The sequence below is a fragment of the Sinocyclocheilus grahami genome, unplaced genomic scaffold (genome assembly GCF_001515645.1).
Source record: "Sinocyclocheilus grahami isolate Dianchi unplaced genomic scaffold, SAMN03320097.WGS_v1.1 scaffold362.1, whole genome shotgun sequence".
Classification (NCBI taxonomy): domain Eukaryota; kingdom Metazoa; phylum Chordata; class Actinopteri; order Cypriniformes; family Cyprinidae; genus Sinocyclocheilus; species Sinocyclocheilus grahami.
In genome coordinates, this window is record NW_015505541.1 from 691,593 (window position 1) to 714,739 (window position 23,147).

Sequence of the window (23,147 nt, forward strand, 5' to 3'; positions counted from 1 at the left end):
TACTCATCCGTATATTTACAAATCAAAAATCTCCACATGATGTCTTTAACCCGGCAGAGTGAATATATGCACAGTGGTCTATCCAAAAAGGCCAACAAAGTCTGTTAAGATGGGCTAGTTTGTCTCAAATAAGCAAAGGCTCTTCTTTTAGGTCCTTAAGCGCTCTGTACAGCTGCTACAGTATTTGAAACATCTGCAAAAACAAAAAAACGTGTTCAGTCAATCATTCTGCAGCCCTATCCAATGCAATATCAACTGCTGCAAGTTCAGGAACTGAACAATTATCATGTTCATAGAGGTCCACAGGTGCAGGATCTCCATCCACTGGAGTGGAACCCTTTCTCCTCTGCAGTGGTGCTGGATCAGAGTAGTTGTTCCACTGGAATAAGGTTGGTACAGCCTCTTTCTTCAGCAAGCGGCGCCCTTTAGGAGTCGACGGCTCTTTCACGTCTTCTCTCTTGAAATGACGACTGCAGACTCTCATATGGGAAGTGATGATTAAATCCTTGCGTCGAATGTTGCATATCCACTTTTTGCATCTTTCTTCGTCCATGGGGAAAGAGTGAAAGCTCAGCACAGAGTTGAACTTTGAGGAAGCCGAACACAATGGAACACAACAATGCTCAGCTGCACTACTGTCTTCCCGCCGTTGAAATTTAAACTTTCTGGATGCCTTTACTACAATGAGATATTGGGTATATTTGTAACAGTTCTATACTTCAAAAATGAATCATTGTTGAATCGGAGATACGAAGGCTGCGTCTTGTGCATAGAGTCCATTGCATACTGCTGGTCTCAAATGTAGGACTTTTCTAAATAACTATCCACAAGCACTGAGATTTGTTTGTTGACTGGACATTTTTGTTCTTTAACAGCTAATACCATTTAAATGTTTGGAGTCAGTAAGATTTTTTTTTGTTTTTGAAAGTCTCTTTTGCTTACCAAGGCTGCATTTATTTGATTAGTAAAAACAGTATTATTGTGAAATTTAATTCTTAAAATTATATTTTTAAATATTAAATATGTATTCCTGTGATAGCAAAGCTGCATTTTCAGCAGCCATTACTCCAAGTCATCAGTGTGACATGTTCCTTCAGAAATCATTCTAATATATTGATTTGCTGTTCAAGAAACATTTCAGGATTCATTGATGAATAGAAAATTCAGGATTTGAAATAAAAATCTTGTGTAACATTATGAATATCTTTACTGTCACTTTTGAGCCATTTACTGCCTTCTTGCTGAATAAAAGTATTAATTTCTTAAAAAATAAATAAATAAACGTATTGTAAGTAGCCAAAATGCATCCAAGTGTGGAATATGGCTAACCTGATATTAATGGTTGTGTGTGTATCCGGCTCTCCTCTAGTGTTAGAAAGCAGGCTGGTTTGACAAGCTTCGATTCTGTGTTAGCTGGATCAACAGCTTCACTTGGGCCCTCAGTCTCACAGGTGAGTATGTGGATGGGCCCCCGGCAGCCTTTCAAGTGGATCTGGATAGATTCCTAGAACAGGACGTAAATATAAGTTCATTTTACACATATTCCTTCCAGCTATCAGATGAGTGTCCTTTAATCATTATTCAAATAAGGGGTGGTCAAGATAACCAAAATGAAATGCAAATGTCCTTTCCCTGTTGTCCTTTTACATCAAAATCCACCAACATATTTGTTTAGAAAGGTTTTTCGCCAAGAAACTATGCTTGATCTGTGCATACCGTTTCTCCCAATTCAGACGAGACAATTTTTTCCACTGGAGAAATCAATGTAATGGATAGGTGACTTGTATTAATGGTTTGAAGTTAAAAACATCTTCAAGATAGATTTGTTTATTACAAACACACAGCTTTTTACTTCACAGGATACGAATTGATGGACTGGAGTCATGTGGATTACTTGTTGTTTATTGAGATGTTTTTATCAGCTGTTGGTATTTCACTGCAGAGGATCCATTAGTGAGAATGTGATTTAATGCTAAATTTCTCCAGTTCTGTTCTGATGAAGAAACAAGCTCATCTTACTTCTTGGATGGCCTGAGGGTGAGTCAAATTTTTTTTTTGGAAGAACTACTCCTGTCATGGCAATCACAACAGCAAACGATATAATATAGGCTTCTAATATAAGCTTCTGTCACTTTAAGACCTCACACATGGATCCAAAATATACTGTCAAACCGCCCAGCCTTAATTAAAATTAGTGCTGTCAAATGATTAATCGCATCCAAAATAAAAGTTTTTGTTTACATAATATATGTGTGTGTACTGTGTATATTTATTATGTATATATAAATAAACACACACATGCACGTATATATTTTGAAAATATTTACATGTATTTACATGCATATTTATATTTATATATAAATATATTTCATATATAAACACAACATATTCCTCTTAAATATATACGTGCATGTGTGTGTATTTATATATACATAATAAATATACACAGTACACACACATATATTATGTAAACAAAAACTTTTATTTTGGATGCGATTAATCATTTGACAGCACTAATTTAAATATTACATTTTAAAATGACACCAAAGGCTCAAAGTCTTTCAGTATGTCTCTCACACTTACCTCAGTGGGAGTGGGCACCTCTAGCTTGGACTCTTCAGGGGCCCTGATGGCTATTATTGTCTGGTCCTTGAAAACACCAATCTGACAGATGTCCTCATATGTCACATAAGCTGAGGTACAACAGCAGTTAAGACCAAAAACAACTGAAAGAACTTCTATAACATTTGTTAGAAATACTATCACAGAAATATGAGAGGATATTCAGCATTGTCTTTGAGGTCGGTCAGGGCGAAGAGCTGTTGGGCGCAGTCTTTGATGAGCCAGTCAAGGGCCTCCTCCGTTGACTTCAGATGAAGTAGGTCAGCTTTCGTCTTGGCGCTCCACTGCTTCCCCAAGCTGCTGTTTGGTGATGGATTCCTTGAACGTATAGAAAAATCACTGTGTAAATCAAACCTCTAGACTCACTTCCAACTAATGTATTTCAATGGACAAATTTCACTTTTACAAACTACCAAATCTTGTTGTGGAACTGTGGAAGTAACGTTCTGTCAAAACTTACATCCACTGGATCTTGTTTTTGGACGTCTTTTTGATTAGCTGGATGCCTGCTAGCACATTAGTGATGTCATACACCCGCCTCTTTCGTGTGCCCAGTTTTCGAGTAACCTCATTGAGGTCAAGGACTCCATTCGGTGCCGAGTGAAGCAGCTGCATGAAGCGTTTGGTCAGTCGTCCAAGAGCAACGTCAGAGCGATTCGGAACTGGAATGAAAATTGAGAGAATTTTTTAACCTTTGGTCAAAGTACATTCAAATTCTGTGCAGCATCAGAAAGTGAATGAATTAAAGACTTTTGAGAACATCCCATACCTTGACTGGTGGATGCCCCTGTTGCTTGATTCATATTGTTAATGTTGGGATAGCTGACTAAACTAAAAGAAAGGACATTATATAATGAATGGGAATAAATAATAAAAATAATCAATATTGTTACATTCCTTTTGTAGCAGTTATTTATTGTAGTGTTACCTTCCAGTGAGACACTGTCCTTGTACTTGACTATTCATGTTATGTGAACCATCATCTGCAAGACTGTGGTCCTCATCATCATTTTCCTCAAAATCCTCAAACTCCACATCATAACGATCATCTTCAGCAGCAACCCCACCCTTTCAAGACAAAATTAAGGTTAATAACACTTGATACTGCATAGCGTTACCCAACGTATTTAATAGCAAACTCGCCCCAGCTATTTGAGCACATGTATTTTACTTCTTCTTGATAACTCTTAAACAAGATGCAAACATTTTATTTTTATAGATTTTATTTCATGAATTTTATTTCTGTTTGCAGCTGTACATATTTAGAGTTAATATGGAGCTCAGAAGGTAATAATGGCCAAATAAAAGCTTTAAACAATAAGGTAATATTGTTTAATATTACTTTTATCACATCATTTTGGATGAAACAGTAATGTTAATCCAAGAATAAATGTGACCCTGGACCACAAAACCAGTCATAAGTAGCACGGCTATATTTGTAGCAATAGCCAAAAATGCATTATATGGGTCAGATTATCGATTTTTCTTTTATGGCAAAAATCATTAAGATATTAAGTAAAGATCATGTTCCATGAAGATATTTTGTAAATTTCCTACCGTAAATATATACATTTTATTTTTGATTAGTAATATGCATTGCTAAGAACTTCATTTGGACAACTTTAAAGGCGATTTTCTCAACATTTTGATTTTTTTGCACCCTCAGATTCCAGATTTTCAAATAGTTGTACCTCGGCCAAATATTGTCCAATCCTAACAAACCCCTCATCAATGGAAAACTTATTTATTCGGCTTTCAGATGTATAAATCATTATAACTGGTTTTGTGGTCCAGGGTCACAAATGCAAATTTATTTATTTATTTTCAAACGTACAACATAATGTGAATAGATTTGTTTTTATTCAGAATGATTTTCAAACTATATATATATATATATAGCTGGTTGTCAGAATATGCACTGCACCCTTCTAACCTCTTCCACTGGATCCGAGTGCTCTTCCAGCTCATCACACGAGCTCCAGCCGGAGACCGGTCCCTCTAAAGGGGGCATAATAGGGATGGCGTCCGCGCTGATGCCGTTCGGCGTAATGTGATGGCTCAGGAAATGATCCTCGCAAATCTGATGTTGATCTGTGATTTCGCGCTCAGTCTCCCGTAAAGCGGCCAGCCACACTTTCACTCGGGCCTTGTCTTTGGGGAAACGGAAAAACCTCTTGCGCGGACGGCTCGATTGCTCTCCCGGTCTGAGATCCCTGTGGTTTATGCATCCTTGGACCACACACTTCACCATTGTCGCTACACGCTGCCAGATTATTTCGCCACATTCAATCACATCAACGTGCATGTGCAATGTTTACACACATCACGAGAGGAAATGCGAAACACGTGATCCCGTCTGACCAATCAAATGATGTGATTTTCTGCTTCATGTTTTCTCTATTGGATAAGCGTACCCAGTGACATCTAGTGCAATGGAGAAGTACTACCATTTTATACTACACCATCCTTTTTAATGTCTGCATTGTCTTGTTTTGTTTACGTAGATGTATTAATATTTGATATAGGCGTGTCAACATTTCATTTGCATACTGTATGTATGAGCATTCATCATTCTGTAGCATATATGTATGTGTAAATGTTGCAAATTTTATACTATATATGCATATATAGTATAAAATTTACATGTTTCCGTTTCACCAACTCATTTAACAATTTACATTCTAACCAAACAACAAAAACGTTGCAAAAACACGTACTGGTGGATACTGCACATGTTTACAACTCTCCACACATGTACGAAGCAGAGTTTGTTTTAATAGCCGAAATAGCAATTTATTAATGAAAAACATTAAACATAATTTTGGTTTCATTGTAAATGCAAATGATTAAATTAACATAAATCTTATAAAAGTACATTAATAAACAAAACTTGAAAATAAAACACAATAACTGCTTTTATATTTTATATATTTCAGATCGCCAGGAAACGAGAGAGCAGATGATGGCGTAAAGAGAACAGCTTTATTATTATTATTATTATTATTATTTTATTATAAACAGATGTAACAATGACAATATATCACATGCCGGGGAGCAAGAGAATAATGTACCTTTTGAACAGATATACAGCTGTAACGAGAACAGCTGAATCGTCCATTAAAACAAAACAACCTTTCAGAACCGTTCATTAAAACGAAAAAAAAACTGAGGAAGTTAATTTAAAGGAAGTTTTCGAAAGTTTCGCGGAAATGAGTCGGACTTCCCATCAAAGTGAAGTCTGGCACCCTTACCAACGTCTACCTTTCAGCCAATCAGATCGACGGAACGCAAGTTGCATAATTAATATTCATGAGTCAAGCCTTCACTGTAGTAGGATTTGTAAATGCGTTTGGCGGACTGTGGGGTGTTGTACTGCCTTGTTTTACCAGCAGTGGACAGCAGCAAGCAGCAACAGTCTCTCCAGAGGTGGATGTGGATGTGGATGAGTGTGGGATTGAATCAGGGCGAGCTGGGCTGCCACTGTCATAGAGAACAGCACAGAACTAATACAATAGCGAAACATGGCTACTGAGACGATATCAGCCTGCACCGGATCCAACTTACTGCAGCCAATAAGCGAGATAACCAACCTTCCGTTAGATCAGGTACATTTCTGTTATTTGTATTTTGTGAAATGAGTACTGGAGGCACAACAACCCTCATCACAGCTTTCATTGGCATCCAGGTCCTTCTACAAATCCTTTACAGGCTGTGCACGAAAACATTTGGTAAGGACGATGAAAAAAACGTTGCATTTTTAATGTTTCCTCCCGAAATTCATGACGTCTTCCTGAGCAATCGCATATTTCCGTCGGATGGAGTTGATGGTGTGCTCGTGAAATGTGTCATCTGCGTGATGAAATGGATGGTGGACTGCTCGAGGATTTACAAATGTGCACATTTGCGAATTTAATTAATATACAACCTAGATGAATGTAGGCGTAGATCATATAATACAGGGGAGAAAAAAACACTAGACGGTGTCAGGCACTCTTTTTTGGAAACGTCACGATGTCGTGCTACCCAAGAGAGTCTTTTTAAAGGTTTTTTTTTGTTGTGGTTATCATTTCTGTTTGCTTAAAGTTAACACACATATATTGTACAGGAAAATGATTACATATGGGATGCTGCTCATAGTCTAGTAAGCTGTCTCGGGGGCGGATTTAGTTAATTGGGGGCCCCAGGTAAAATATAGGAATGGGGCCCAATACATTTGCACAAATTTTCCTAGATTAACCTTGAGGTTCCTTTTTTGTTGTGATACTTGCTGCTGCACAATGGTGCCCCATAGTTGTGTCCAATGTTTCTACATTATTTTCATGTACATGTTATAATGGCTTTCTTTCATGCTGTAGACCCCGAAATAGCAACTGATTTACAGTTGAGAGACAGGTTTTCACAAAAACAAAACAAATTATAAAACGATAAAGCTCACAATTGAGCGTTTAAACCAGGGGTGAGTCAGAAGTATAAATTATTATATTAATTTAAAACGGGGTCATGTGGGATTTTCACATTGGTCTGAACAAAAACTACAGACTGGATTATTGAAAATGAACGTTCATTCTCTGCCAGTAGGAGGCGCTTTTGGAACGCCAGAAATATTGAATGAGAAAAGTGTGAAAAAATATAGCCTATATTGAGAGGAAAGTCCACTAGTTGCCAGCTAAGCCTGTGTGCAAAGGCTGTCTAATTCTAAACTTCAAAATACATTTATTTTTATTTTATTTATTATTCATTTATTATTTTAACTACAAAATTTAAATAAAACTGAAAAAATAATGAAAAGGCAATTACACATTTACACACCTAAGGATTATATCAACCAAAAAAGTAATGGCGTATGTGTCCTCTACTTGGTTCCTTCTCATAAATGAGTAAGTGGCATTTAAAACAATTATAAACACATAATACAGACTGTATTCTCAATTATTTAATTACAGCTTCAGATGCATAATATTTTCATCTCCAAGCAGGATACACAAAAAGCACGTTCAACTCGGACGGTTGTCGTGGTAATAAACACCATAAACAGCAACCGTTCGCGTGTCAGCACTTAATGCGCATATCCTATGAAAAGCATTTTAGGGGGCTCTTGGCTTTTGGGGGCGCAAGGCGGTCGCCTACATTTGCCTAATGGGAAAGTCCACCCCTGAGCGGTCTATGTAGACAGCATTTTGGGATGACCATGAAGTGCTGTCTAGATAGGCAGCTCACTAGATTTGGAGACACAGCTATGGCTCTGTGTGTACCACAGAGAATGGCAGCTTGGGTAATTGCCTTGTTTTGAATCTGTGTTCTCTAAAAGACATTTACAAACTAAAACAAATTCATTGAAATCACATTGCATGGTCAATGATGTGGTGTAATTTTCACCCAAGAAATATTAAAGCAATTTTAACAGGATGTTTTGAGGGTTAGACTTTCTCTGCATTGATAAATATCATATCAAAACATTTCCGGTGAATTAAAGATTTGTTATCATGATAGATGGGAAAAAAGCTATTAGGCCGGCCTACATTGCAAGCATTTGCACCTGAAATGACCATTTTTATAAGTCTACATTTATTGATTTGTAAATAGCTTGTACCTGTATTGTATAGCTATATTTAAATGAGAGTCCAAACAAGAAACTAACAACCATGACCTAAGGTCAGGGACAGAGGCTTATGGGAGTGTACGACATATTATGAAGATTGATGCTGATGGTGCTGATTACCTTTCTCTCTGAAATATTTCAGAGCGATAATTGATAGATGTTAATTTGGGATTTTTGTTTAAAAGCATCTTAACCTTAACCCTTTATCTCTGACCAAATGATTGACAAGATTTTATTAAAGAATGGACACAAGCCATTGGTTTATGCAATATCTAACTTTGTAAAAAATGTCGTGATTATGTGGATTGTTCAGACACTGGTTTTATGAAACCAAACACCAAAATGCTTCTATATTGATTTAGTACCGAGAGGATTTTAGTAAAGACATTTGAAGAGATGGAGCTGTCTGTGCACACATTTTTACTGCAAACAAAAGGAAAACATTCTGTTCAAAGGCTTGGGGTCAGTGAGATTTTTAAATGTTTTTAAAGAATTCTCTTATGCACACGAAGACTGTATTTATTTGATTAAAAATACACTAATACAATAATATCATGAAGTATTACTACAGTTTAAAATAGCTGTTTCTGTTTTAATATATTTTATATATATTTCTGTGATGATTTTTAGCAGCCGTTACTCTTCAGTGTCACACGATCTTTCAAAAATCATTCTAATATCCTGATTTGGTGCTCAAAAATATGAATTATTATCATCACTGCTGCAAACAGTTTTTGTGGAAACCATGATTGCATCTTACTGAATAAAAGTATCAATTTCTTTAAAGAAAAATCATCCAGACCTCAAACTATGGAGTGGTCGCGTATGCTCCATATATAGACACTTTAGATGTAGGTTTCGTAGAAAAGTTACCTCCTCTAAGGTGTCCTGTTGATGGAGAATAACTCTAAAGTGAGAACAGACTGTAATGTGAGCAGTACTCGGCTAGCATTGCTCTCTCTCTGCCAGAAACTGGACTCCTGTTACACTTGGGCCTAAAAGAGAGAAAGTCTCTAATGCCTTTTGTCTCTTGTGCAGTTTGTGGTTAGTTTGGATCAGACGATTTCCCTCGTTCCCTCTACAACAGGATGTCTTCTTCGGTTCTGTTTTGTACACATTACAGCCGCATTCATCAAATGACAGCACATTTATTTGTTGTTCTGAGGTCACAGCAGGTCACCAGCTTCAGGGCTTTTAAGATTCACATCAAGAACATGCCATTTCACAGCCGTGTATAGTTGGGTCAAAAGGGGGCAGAACGGTCTGTTTGTTTGACCAATAGCAGGGGGAAGTGTTTGGGTATGTAAAGTGTATTCTGGGGTTGTGGTCTTATCTGTATCGGCCAATATGTTAGTGTTACCAAAACTTAAAGCATCCATCCCATCTTTTGTTAAACACGAATATATATATATATATAATTATTTATTTTTTTCATATGAAAAATAAAAGAAAGATGGTTGGTCTGTGTTTGTTTTAAGTTTCCCACTTTATTTGATGCTTGGTGTAATTTGTAGCCTGTGCAGAAATCTGGACTTTTAAGGTGAATGTTTGTTTTGTTTGTAATCAGCCTAACAAAATGCAGATTTATATCTAATGGCAGCCAATACAATATTATATTGGTATCAGTCAAAATGTCCATATTGGTTTTCAGTTATAAGTTCAATTATAGCTTTTGGAACTATAGATTTTATTTTTAGTGTGTTTTATTTTTAATTTTAACCAAAATAGTTTACAGTTTTGTATATCTGGCATGATTATCAGCCATAACATCAAAATAATTATAGGCATCGGCCAAAATTTCCATATAGATGCATCCATGGTGCATTCAGTGATCAGTTCAATTATAGCATTTCAAACTATTGATTTTATTTTTAGTGTAATTTTATTTTTATTATTTGTTTTTACCAAAAAATATTGAATATAAATTATGTAGAGTATTTGCCATTTATTAATTATCTTCCATGACATTAAAATAATTATTGGTATCATCAGCCAACATTTCCATATTAGTGCATCCCTGATGTATTCAGCAATCAATTCATTTATAGTATTCAAAACTATTTTTGTAATTCTTTTTTTTTTTTAAATCAAGATGACAGAATTTTGTATCTACCATTTTTGATTATCTGTCATGCCATCAAAAGTATTGTTGGTATTGGCCAGAATTTCCATATCGGTGCATAGTGTATTCAGTGCTCAGGCAACACGGATGCTGGATTGCTGAGACCTTTAGTGAATCAAGAAGTGGCATGTTAACATTTTATGCTCTGCTTAACCATTTGACTGTGAGAGGTGTTGGTGTCTTGGGCTGAATGAACAGGTGAAGTGGAAGGCGGTTTTCTTATCTAACAATGCCACAATAACTGCACTTTTGCTTAACCAAGACCCCATGCCTCATTAATGCAAATAACACCCGTGTGTATTGTTGTGCAGGCCTCCAAATTCATTAGTCAGCTCTTGTGTACCTGATCTGTGGAGCCTTCGCCAGTTTGATTGAGTTTAAGGCTTACGCTAATAAATCATGAAGTGCTGATCTCAGAGCATTTGCTCGCTACATGTGCATCTATATAGCAACTAACAACAACTAGTAGTTTTGAGTTGATTTTGATTCTGAGCCCTGATCTTCTGGTCCCACTGGAAGAGGAAGCCTCAGTGCTCTTTGCTAATTGCTCAAGGAGAGAACATTATTCCCATGGGGATCCTGATGGAAACAACGGAGTCCAAATAATTGATTTAAATAAGTGAGCTGATTTAGTGATTGATTTGGGTGTTATTTACATGTAGTTGAGGAAACAATAATTCACACTCTAAAAATAATCTCAAACACATTCTGGATGTTTAGGCTATTCAGTGAGTCATATGTTTCTTTGGTTCCTAAATTGGCATGGTGCTCTCTTAATTTGGAAACTGCTTGATCATTTTTCTTTATTGAGTAATGTGGAGCAGTGGGCTCTCCGAGTCTCTCAGAAGATGCAGATTAATTTAGCAGGTCTCCAGGGGATAAAAATCCTAGCGTGAAAGTGTTTTAGAGACTGCGGTTTACTCTGTAACTCAGCATTTTCACTCATGTGTTGGAGAAAAACAAATACTCACGTTGCCACATTGCTATTTTGTGGATTACATAACAAACAAGGCCTATCCAAGAATTATGTGTGCAACCAAAGGTTGGCCTTATAAATCTTTTAACTAGGAGACATTTAAAAACACTTAAAATACCTTAAAATCGAAATACAGACATACAGAGAGTGCTTATTCTAAAGGTATTTTTTTGTGAAAAGCTACACATTTGAAAAATCATGCATTTAGATGCATTATTGTCTTTCTAAACAGCAGATGGAACACAGCAGAATGGAACACATGTTTTCAAAAGTGGAATAATAATTTTTAATAGCTATTAATTAAAAAATATATCTGTTATGAGTCACTATTACATTTTTAAAAATTAATTCATCCATATCAGTTGATATTGACTATTTAAATTTTTGCATTTAGATTATCTTTGCCATTATTTCATAATGTGCATTTGAAGTTATTTTTGATAACATTTATTATGTGCATTTTAATTATTTAAATTTTATATATATATATATATCTGTTGTTTTAATATTGTGCATCCCAAATGCATAAAGACCCCGAAAATGGACTCCTAATTGTTTTATCTTTTAGTCCTTTAAAGTTTTTGCAATTGATAAAAATGATTAGAAATGACATTTTATCTCAAAGTGTTTTGTGAAATGTTGTTGCATGAAATCACTTTCTTTTGAAAGTTTTTGTGGCCAATCCTGTGGCATGAAGAGCTCTGTAGAATCCATTGAAATGCAATAATAAGGTCATTGGATCTATAACTGATGCTAAGTGCAAGCAAGGATAACTGATATCCATTCCACTCCAACTCCAGTCCATTTTTAAGATAAATTATGCCTTTGCCTTTGCATACCAATTTTTTCCTTTGCATACCAAAGACAAAAGCTCATTCAATCTTAATATCCATCATGCGTTGCTTTTGAAGCTCTTATTGGAGTGGTCCATCTCCTCCAGATTTCACTGTAGCGTCAAGGGCTTGTGTTTTATGTTATATAATGGTTATCCTTACCTGCTCAGTTGACGGGATCATGAGTGCACCAATTGCATTAGCAGCACCGATAAATAATTGAGTATGTAATGCACTGTTTGGTGGGAGCACTTAGTGCTCAAGAGCGATTTAATCATGTCATGTAATTCCAATGCCATAGCCAAGGTCAGGCATTTGGTTAGGGAGATTAATGGGTTAAGTGTTGTAGAGCTTACCCTACCACAAATGCTTCTTGTGTAAATGTTATGATGGACCCTCATGGCTAGGAAGCAAGATTGATAAAAAGGTTTGATTTCGGATGTTTGATATGTGACTGGGCGCTGGAAGGAAAATGGGAGTATGAAATTACATTTGAACGCACAAAGAAAAATGCAGGTGCTCTGTTGTTATATTTTAAAGTAATAATGTTGTATTAATAATCACTTGCATAAGCACATTTTAAGACAAGAGTGAGTAATCAAAACTATTTGTCAACCAATAGATTGCCAATGCCATTATTATCGGCCAATATTTGGCATTTTTTAATTGTCACCATTGGCCCATAAGTTTTTCAGTAATTGTCGGAAGTGTGACGTTTATTTTGACAGTACTGCCTGAGTTTAGACACCAAGAGCTCCTATTTTCTATCTTCAATAGTTTACTTTTTGTGTGCGTGTGTGTGTAACAGAACATGTCATATTAATATTATTTTCACTGCATACGTGAAATTACTTGGAATATGATTCTTAGTGTGGACCGACTTGACGTTACTGAGTGCGCTGTTGGTTACAAAGTTTACTTTATGTTTTTCCTCACTTCCTTATGGGAAAAGAATGAGTAAAGAATCAAGCAAGAAGTTGCTTCCTGTTTTTTTACGTATTTTTCACAAGTAAAATTTTTAATTGATTCATTTTGAATTATTTACTTCTAATTATTGTAGTAAATATTATGTAAAATAAAGATTAATTGAATTTCACAATTGTTATGCATGTGGTATTTACTAACTTTAAATTAAATAGTGCTCTATCATGTGATCTTCTATTGGCTTTATCATCATCAGCCATCCAGAAATCCATATCGGTCGACCTCTAATTAAAACATTCAAGATACATTTAGAAACCAATAATAAACCAATTAATAAATGTATTTTTGTTCACCTTTGTCATTTAAAATTGTTTTGATGTGTGTTGGGTTGCTTAGTGATGTTGAAAAGCTGGGTCTTGAAGTTAAACCAGATTAATGGAATATTTCCCCTCTTAGTACTGGATCACAGCTCTATATCACATTATATCCCATGCAGAATAAAAATGTAATTGGGTTTCAGTTGCATCTCACTGCAAGAGATATGAAAAAGGTTACTTTGCTTTGATCTCCATAGAAGTGCTCGGAGTGGAGAGCAAATCAATCAGGCCAAGCGTGTGGCCAGTGACAGCTGAAAAGACCGATGACTGCAGCGGGCAGCTTTCATTCTGCACCTCAGTGTCCTCTTTTATTTTTAGGAGAACCGTGTCCTAGCAACAGGCTTCTCAAGGACTGCCTCTAGCGATACCAAAACGAACTGCAAAAATAGTGATTGTTCTTAAACAGGTTTCCCAAATACTTTCCCTTTTGCTTATTGGTTTGGCCAATCAGATTGTCCCTCCTAAACTAAATTTCTATAATTGAAGCAATAATTCTTCATTATTATAATTATTATAATTATTTTTACTCACCATACAGGCCATTTAACATTGAACACCATAAATATGCCATAGTATGCAAAGCTCAGCTGAATGTAGCAGTTTTTACTGAACACTATGAAATGTGAAGGTTTTTAAATGTATGTGTGGAACCCACATATACAGCTTATATGTTCACTATAATGAGTGCAGACATTTTATTTGTTGTTGTTGTTTTTTGTTTGTTGTTTTACACATTAACATTTGTTGTGCTTTGTTTTGCTGACAGATATTGTTTGATTTTGTGTGACAGTGCAACATTATTATTCGTGAGTCAGCTTGAAATTAATATTGACCCTATAGTTACTTCAAAAGGACATCACTCCAGATTTATTGTGGTATTTATCAGTGCACATTTTCCCCAGTATTTCTCTTTTGTCAAAAAAACTCTGCCTCTGAAACAACTTTATATTCTTGCTAAACTCACCAAGTACTTTTGAAATCCCCTGTTCTTTTATTCATTCTCTGTGTTCAGTCTCAATTTAATTTGTTCTGACAATTGTCACATTTAGCATCTCAGCGGTGACATTCACCACCTGATGAAGTGTAGAGGCCTTTCGCTTTCCCTGCGTCAGCTGACCTTGATGAATCTCCAGGATATTTCTAGCCAAGCCCAAGCACGGTCCTCTGCCTCTGAGTCACTCGTAGAGAAAGAAATCGGATTCATCTGCTACTTATCAGAATTTGTAGGTTTGGCTGATTCTCAGATGTAGTTTTATCTCCAGCGGGGTGCAGACAGCTGTAGCCTGTGCTCTGTGGTGATGAGGACCTCTGCTCAGGTTCCTCTGCAGTGACACTGGACATCAGGCACCAGGTAACCTGGACATAATGGAGACTAGGAATGTAATGAGACGCATCAAAGATCATTAATTAAAGAAGATAGAGTGAGACAGAATGAAGGAGAGGTCCAACTTTTATGGCTAGCTTGCTTCATAGGAACACTAACATGTCAGCATGGAGCAGTGCAGACGTGCTGAGTTATTGATGAAGGTGAGCAGGTTCAAGGCTGTTATTTGAGTTCCTCATGTCACATGGGTATTGGATAAAATGCTTTAGGCATCCACCGTACTTTGACAATAAGTTATGGGACACAGGGACAACTGTTTTTTTGTTTGTGTTTAATCTATGTTTGGCATAAGCATCAAAATGTTGGTTTAACATTGTATTAGAAATTATATTATATTATATTATATATATATATATATATATATATAATATTTGAGGCGCGTTACGCTCGTTGGGGAATCCTGGAGTGTGATGTATGAGAGGAACCCCAGAATTACAGCACAGCGTCACACAAGCCATGATACAAGTAAAGGAAACTAAGCAACCGAAAGTAATATATGTCTTCCTCAGATGTAACGTTAGTTCTGTACTTCAGTGTTGGGTAAAATAGCATTATTATCTCCTTTGTGGTAGAGAAAGCTGCTTGCATGTAGGCCACGGGAAACAGCAAAGATGTTGAATTAAACATTCACACAATCTGCTTTTTCACATGTTTATACTGGCCCGATAATCAAAACTTCTACTTAGAGCTTGCTCCATTTCTGCAGATCAGTTTTTGTGAATGAATGAGTTGATCCACCTGTTGCTTTGGTCTTCATCAACAGCTGCTTGCGCCACCTGCTGGTGAGCGACTGACAGCAGCTGGAGATCATGCATCGGTGCTCTACTGCTAATCCTGCAGTTCCCGGATGTGCAATGCTGAATTTTCTGTTGAATTTTAAGCGCTGAATTTGTGGAAGCGAATTGACTGAAATTTGCCTGTAGAATATTATACATCGTATTTTTAAACATTGTATATTTTGGAAGTGAATTCTAGAAGGTGAATATGAATTATTGAATTTTTAATTATGAAAATGTGAGTGAAATAATTAGAATTGAAATATTCACAGCTTAAATAAACAACTATGTTAAATTTCAGGACCTAAAAATGCAAGCCCTGGAAATACAAGACATTAAAATGCAAGCACTGTTAATGCAATGCATTATTTTTTCAGTTAGTGCTATTTAATGTGCTTTTTTGTTTCAAAGACATATGACATTATTTTTCTTCCATACACTGGATGCAACAAATGCCTCGTTTATAATGGGTTTGAATGTTTTTTGTCTCGTTGCTCCGGCCGGGACACGCCATCACAGTATGGTAAGGGGCGTAACATTTCCGTCACATGCTTGAGGTATTCGGCCAATCACAATGCACAGGATAGCTGGCCAATCAGAGCACACCTTGCTTTTCAGACCGATGAGCTTTGTATTAATCTACGCGTTTCAGAAAGGCGGGGCATAGAGGAGAAACAATAATGTACAGTATGTGGAAAATAATGTGTTTTTTTTTTACCTTAAACCGCATAAACACATTTCATTACACCAAATACACAAAATAATGTTATTTTTAGCAACATCATATGACCCCTTTAAGTGTCAATTTTTCGAAATTGAGATTTATACATCATCTTAAAGCTGAATAAATAAGCTTTCCATTGATTTGTGGTGGGACAATATTTGGCCGAGATGCAACTATTTGAAAATCTGGAATCTGAGGGTACAAAAAAATCTAAACATTGAGAAAATCGCCTTTAAAGTTGTCCAAATAAGGTCCTTAGCAATTCATATTACTAATCAAAATATTACGTTTTGATTTATTTACGGTAGGAAATTAACAAAATATCTTAATGGAACATGATCGTTACTTAATATACTAATGATTTTTGGCACGAAAGAAAAATCGATCATTTTGACCCATACAACGTTTACAACTTTTGGCTATTGCTACAAATATACCTGTGCTACTATGACTGGTTTTGTGGTCCAGGGTCACATATGATATAAATATATGAGACAAAAACTCATACAAGGGCATTTTTTTTGCCCCAATATCTTGAATTTTAGGGCATAACTGCATTTATGGAGTTGTTGCTCTGCATCATATTTGTCAACAGTCTGTATGAAATGTAAGATGACGTACAGGTCTGGGGGTGGGGCCAGTGTGTTAACTACGCTGAAATATTTTAATCGCGTTGTTTTTTCCATAACTAATTAAGTTAACGCGTTAAACTGACAGCCCTAATACACACACGCGCACACACACACACACACACACACACACACACATATATATATAAATTAATTACACAAATAAATTACCCAGTTTTGTTTTGTTTTATATGTATTAGATTTTTAAAAATGTAAAAAAAAAGGCATTTACACGCGCACACACACACACACACACACACACACATATATATATAAATTAATTACACAAATAAATTACCCAGTTTTGTTTTGTTTTATATGTATTCGATTTTTAAAAATGTAAAAAAAAAGGCATTTTTAAATAATAAAGGTTTTCAACAGTATTTCTGAGTTAAATTTGCTATCATATTTACCTTATATTTGACTCTTAATATGGTTATTAAAAAGGCTGTTTAATAATTTATGGAATAAAATCAACAAAAATGTCGTCTTCTTACGAGAAATCACAAAGGAGCTTCCATAAATTCCCTTATGTTCTAGCACAGACAATTACTCCTTAGCTTTTATGATTGCATTAAATCACCCCAATTTAAGTTTAATAGTTTCACTTGAAGTCAATTTTATCAAGACCTTTTTGCAAAATGATAAAGCAGTAACAGAAATGGGCTCATGTTGTTGTGTCAAAATGTCAAAAGTGTACCAGCTTCAGATGGGTGTTATCGAGTTCAGTAACTTGGCCTGTTTTTCCAGGGTTTTTGTTTTCCAGCCTCTTTCATTTACAACTGGCTGTTAAGGCAGAGCTTGTGAATGAGCCTTTTTAACGTTCTTCTGTAAAAATGTTTGCTAGAGCCCCTCTTTCCTCTCCTCTCTCCTTGACTGCCCTTAACATTAAACGCTTATGAGAGCATGCTTTATAATCTGTATTGATATATTGAGTTGGTGTCATCTTTCATGGTACCTTTTCTCTGAATCTCTGAAAGTCTGAATCTAAGCAGGTTGTGCTCTCTGTTTAGTGGGTGCTGAGAATCAGAACGCAATCTGCCACTGCAAAGTGAAATGAAGTTGCGCTTTCTTTTGGAGACATTACCTGTTTTATGAATTATTAGTATGATTTGTCTTACCACACAATGCAGCTAAAATGCTTTTTTTGTGGCTTTGTGTTGAAATGTTTGACACTGTGGCTATAGCTCAAGACTGGGTTGGGCCAGCATGAACGGTGCTGGTGTCAAATATTTAAAATTAGGGCCAAGGCCATTTCTTATGGCACATTTATGACTGATTTTGACCTTTTAGCTGTGTGATTTCCTATAACTAACTAACTAACTAACTAACTGGCTTATTAAGTGTATTGTGTGTGCTTGCTGCAAGTGTGACAGATGGACAGATGAAACTGAGTGAGAGAGCAACAGGAAGTCTGCAAAGAAAGTGACAGAAGCTGGCAAACAAGCCTCTGTCAAAACCGACTGATAATCCTTCATCTGTCAAGGATTATTTTATGTTGTGTCTGAGACATTATGTAAGCCTTCATAATTATAACTAACTCAATTTCTTACCAGCATTATTCAGTCTCAGCATCAAACGGTGTGCTTGGCGTTCATGAGCAGTTGTTCATAATGGACAGCTTTTTGCTGTCAATGTAAATGTGGTTAAGTGTTCCAAGACTTGAAAGTAGTAAACCTAATTCAAAGGGACATGATTTTAGTTAAGATTTTTATTACATCCAAGCTCAGGTAATCTCAAAAGACACATGGATCTCTTATAATATTACCGTGCTGTCATCTGTCATTTAGCATGATTTTTGATTTATATTGATTACTTGGAGCTCGAGATGTCTTTTGATGAGTTTACAATACAGCATTGCTAGTGCTACATATACAAGTTAAAGCATGCTGCCAAGGAACTCCCATAACCCTCTTGGTCTGGTTTGCAGACCACGCTTGACAGATGAACTGGATGTCGCAAAAACAGGTGGTGTCCTTGTTGTGGTGGATTTATTAAGTGTTATTCTACAGAAGTTGAATGCAGATTTTGTTGATGAGGACAGAAATACAGTTTATTGTGTGGTGTGTGAATTCTGTCTTTGTTTGAAGTTAACAAAATACTAACCAAAACAAAACTAAATACTAATAAAAACCTTGAAGTATCTAAAATTGAGTTTAGTTTTTGGTTTTATGTTTAGATATTTTATTATTTTAATAATATCTTTATAATGTTTTGAATGTAATTTTTTAAAGGCCATTTTTCAGTTACCATAAAAGTATTTATCAGCTTATTTTATTGACCTGAATTTTAATATCAGTGTATTCCTTGTGGTTAGGGCCCTGTTCATTTTGTTAGCAGATTAAATTTAGAGTTTTGATGACCACCCTTGTCTGTTTCAGTATAGTATCTATTTTTCCCTTAATGTGCCACACATACCAGAAAAGTAGCTATTCTGCAGACTTATGATGATTGTTATATGTATAAAGCATAGGAATTAAGCTCTTTACAGATGTTAAAATGTTTGAATTTATTTGACGATATATATATATCTGTCTTCAGATGATTTGAAGTAGAAGTTTCACAGCTGTTTCCACTCAAGAAACAACTCCCAGTCTCATGCTGTGGATGTCTTTGGCTTTCATGAGAAGCATGTCAGTGTGACGCTCAAGGCATTGTCTTAAGTAGGTCACAAGGCTTACAGGGTCCTGAAATACTGCAGGAACCTCACTGAGTCCTGCCAACCTTCTGACGTTCTCCTGGAACAGGGTTGAATCCTTGTTCTCTGACCCTGCTAGTCGTGGTTTGTTTTGATTTTGATTGCTTATTATTTCTTCTAAATTCCATTGTCTTTAAATAATAATCTTCACACCTGGGGCAAGTGACATGTTTCCAGTGTCAAATACTGTAGTTCCCCTTCAGGAACTCGAGCTGCGTCGAGAATCACTTTGGGAATACCTTTGCATGACCGCGTTCTGAAGCATGTGTAAAATCAGCCCAATGGAGCAGCGAGACGTCACGAGTGGGGTGACGTGAGCACCAGGAAGTATAAAAGCGCATCCGGCAGAGCGCAAGTTAGCTTCTGCTCTTCAGTAGCGCTCTGTGTATGTTTCAGTCCTATTTATTGTTGTCTGTCAGCCACAAGCATATCAATCATGTCAAAAGCAAGTCTATGGCGAGCGAACGGCATTACAGACATTGTGTTCCTCCCTGCCCACGATATCTGGCAGCGGGGGATACACACGATCTGTGTGTTGTTTGTTTAGGAGCGGAGCATGCACGGTCAGCTCTCAAGGGAGCTGATTGTCATGACTGCGAGTTGCTCTCGCTGCGCGTGTTCCGCTCTCGCCTGACCGTGTTTGATGAGAGCGGCCATGCTCACGATCCCACTGGCAGCGGTCCTGCTGTTGCCGAGGCGCAGCATAGACTGTTGTCATGGGGATCGCAAGTGGATTTAGCGATGGGATCCGAGACGGGCTCGTCCTTTTCACAGTCCTCACCCGCTAGATCCACGGCTCCCTCACAGGGATTGGAAGCCCGCGGTGCGGTTTCTGCCCCCCAGAGAGAGAGCCAGGCACTTCATCTATCTTCCTCCGAGGAGTTGGATGTGATGAGTGTCGAGACAGAGGAGACTGTGGACTCGCCACCACAGTCCCTTGCGTATGAGGAGCTCGTGGAGGTTGTGACTCATGCTGTAGCCAAATTAAATATCGATTGGCCAGCCGAGAAACAGGACGCTTGTCCTAAAAGTAAATTAGATGAGCATTTCATCTAAATAAATGAGCATTTCCTGAGAGCTAGATCACAGCCTTCACGACGGGGCCTTCCGTTTTCCCCCAATCTCTATGCCGAGGTGTCAAGATCGTGGGAGAAACTGTATTCATCCCGTATCTACAGCCCCACAGTCTCAAATTATTCCAACATCGTGGGGCTGAATGAGAAGGGATATGGTGATGCCAATGGTGGAGCAGACGCTTGCAAGTTATCTCTCCCCATCTTCAGCATCGTCCCTGAAGGCCCCGAAGCTTCCCACCAGGCCCGTTAGGCTGACATCTAGTCTTGTTGGGAAAGCTTATACGGCGGGAGCAGCCCCGGCCATCAAGCTCCTCATACCACCAGTCTCAAAAACAGAAGAAAGAACGGGGGGCGGGGCAACGCTCTCAGTCGGGGTCTTCTAGACCGAAGACGGATCTGCGGACCGTTATTTTGTCAAAGAGGACCTTGACTAAGCGGTCCTGACGCCACCATCGTCAGGCCCCTGAGGGCAGCCCCACCTGGGGAGGATAGGATAACACCTCAGTATACAGTGCCCGATCCCCCTCAGTGCCCTCACGGAGCTTCACTGATACCCCTGCCACCCTCGGTGCTTCAGGGCTCAGTGAGCTCCGACGAGCGAAATTCCCAGCTGCCGCCCGGCGACAGTGTGGCACGGGAGAGCTCGTCCCCTCATGTGAGGGGGCTACAGCAGTCAGGTTGGTCGTTCCCTGCCGGTCATCCACTTCAGGGCACTGAACTGGCTCCTCTAATAACACCACTCAAGAGGCTGGTTCCCTTAGTAGATTTTTTGGCAGTGTGGAAACTTCTACGAAATGTTTCAAAATGGGTCCTGCAGATTGTAGAGAAAGGTTACAGAATCCAGTTCGGTTCTCGCCCGCCTCGTTTCAGCGGGGTCATTCCCACACTAGTGGGCCCTGAGCAGGCTCTGGTAATGGAACAAGAAGTAGATACTCTCTTGAGGAAGGGGGACATAGAACGTGTTCCGCCTCTTGAGAGAGCATCCGGGTTCTACAGCCGTTACTTCATCGTTCCGTAGAAGGATGGGGGGTTGCGTCCGATCTTAGATCTCCGTCTTCTGAACCGCGCTATCAAACGGCTTCGGTTCAAGATGCTCACTATCAAGCAGATAGTATCTCAAATCCAGTCCAAGGACTGGTTTGTTACGATAGATCTCAAAGACGCTTATTTCCATGTTTCCATCCTTCCTCAACACTAGAAGTTCCTGAGATTTGCCTTCGGGGGCAAAGCATGCCAATATCGAGTTCTTCCCTTTGGCCTGTCACTCTCACCCCGCACTTTCACGAAGTGTGTGGATGCTGCTCTGGCTCCTCTGTCAATCCAGGGCATCCGCATACTCAATGATACCCCTGCCACCCTCGGTGCTTCAGGGCTCAGTGAGCTCCGACGAGCGAAATTCCCAGCTGCCGCCCGGCGACAGTGTGGCACGGGAGAGCTCGTCCCCTCATGTGAGGGGGCTACAGCAGTCAGGTTGGTCGTTCCCTGCCGGTCATCCACTTCAGGGCACTGAACTGGCTCCTCTAATAACACCACTCAAGAGGCTGGTTCCCTTAGTAGATTTTTTGGCAGTGTGGAAACTTCTACGAAATGTTTCAAAATGGGTCCTGCAGATTGTAGAGAAAGGTTACAGAATCCAGTTCGGTTCTCGCCCGCCTCGTTTCAGCGGGGTCATTCCCACACTAGTGGGCCCTGAGCAGGCTCTGGTAATGGAACAAGAAGTAGATACTCTCTTGAGGAAGGGGGACATAGAACGTGTTCCGCCTCTTGAGAGAGCATCCGGGTTCTACAGCCGTTACTTCATCGTTCCGTAGAAGGATGGGGGGTTGCGTCCGATCTTAGATCTCCGTCTTCTGAACCGCGCTATCAAACGGCTTCGGTTCAAGATGCTCACTATCAAGCAGATAGTATCTCAAATCCAGTCCAAGGACTGGTTTGTTACGATAGATCTCAAAGACGCTTATTTCCATGTTTCCATCCTTCCTCAACACTAGAAGTTCCTGAGATTTGCCTTCGGGGGCAAAGCATGCCAATATCGAGTTCTTCCCTTTGGCCTGTCACTCTCACCCCGCACTTTCACGAAGTGTGTGGATGCTGCTCTGGCTCCTCTGTCAATCCAGGGCATCCGCATACTCAATTACATCGACAATTGGTTAATACTAGCTCAATCAGAGCAGATGGTGGCTCGGCATCGAGATGTCGTCCTCGCCCATATAAGAGAGCTGGGGTTAAGACTAAACACCAAGAAAGTGTGCTTTCTCCATTACAGAGAACCACTTATTTAGGCGTGGTGTGGGATTCAACCACGATGCAGGCACGTTTGTCTCCTGCTCGTATCGAGTCAATCCTCACAACAGTCAAGAGAGTAAGAGAAGGCCAATCACTCACTGTCAAACAGTTTCAAAGGCTG

General features: G+C 38.3%; 2 protein-coding genes across 4 annotated transcripts in view; one reads left to right on the forward strand and one right to left on the reverse strand.

The window, feature by feature from the left end:
• Window positions 1-5,048, reverse strand: LOC107549105 (transcription factor E2f1-like). Of its 3 annotated transcripts, none has more exons than XM_016230055.1 (8): window positions 4,556-5,048; window positions 3,551-3,690; window positions 3,392-3,453; window positions 3,083-3,284; window positions 2,785-2,940; window positions 2,584-2,698; window positions 1,330-1,504; window positions 1-678 (listed from the first exon to the last, which is right to left on the reverse strand). In XM_016230055.1, the coding sequence occupies exons 1-8, from the start codon at window positions 4,925-4,927 to the stop codon at window positions 224-226; spliced, it is 1,677 nt and encodes a 558-aa protein (XP_016085541.1). In that variant the 5' UTR covers window positions 4,928-5,048; the 3' UTR covers window positions 1-223. The 3 variants fall into 3 exon arrangements, with proteins under 3 accessions (XP_016085541.1, XP_016085539.1, XP_016085542.1); XM_016230053.1 differs by having other exon boundaries at window positions 4,547-5,048; XM_016230056.1 differs by having other exon boundaries at window positions 1-193; window positions 4,556-5,042.
• Window positions 5,049-5,957: 909 nt separating this feature from the next.
• LOC107549076 (membrane-bound O-acyltransferase domain-containing protein 2-like) overlaps window positions 5,958-23,147 on the forward strand; it is a 35,961-nt gene continuing 18,771 nt past the window's right edge. Inside the window, exon 1 of the mRNA XM_016230008.1 lies at window positions 5,958-6,227. Coding sequence (XP_016085494.1) covers window positions 6,144-6,227 — 84 coding nt within the window. The 5' untranslated portion in view covers window positions 5,958-6,143. The remainder of the gene's footprint in view (window positions 6,228-23,147) is intronic.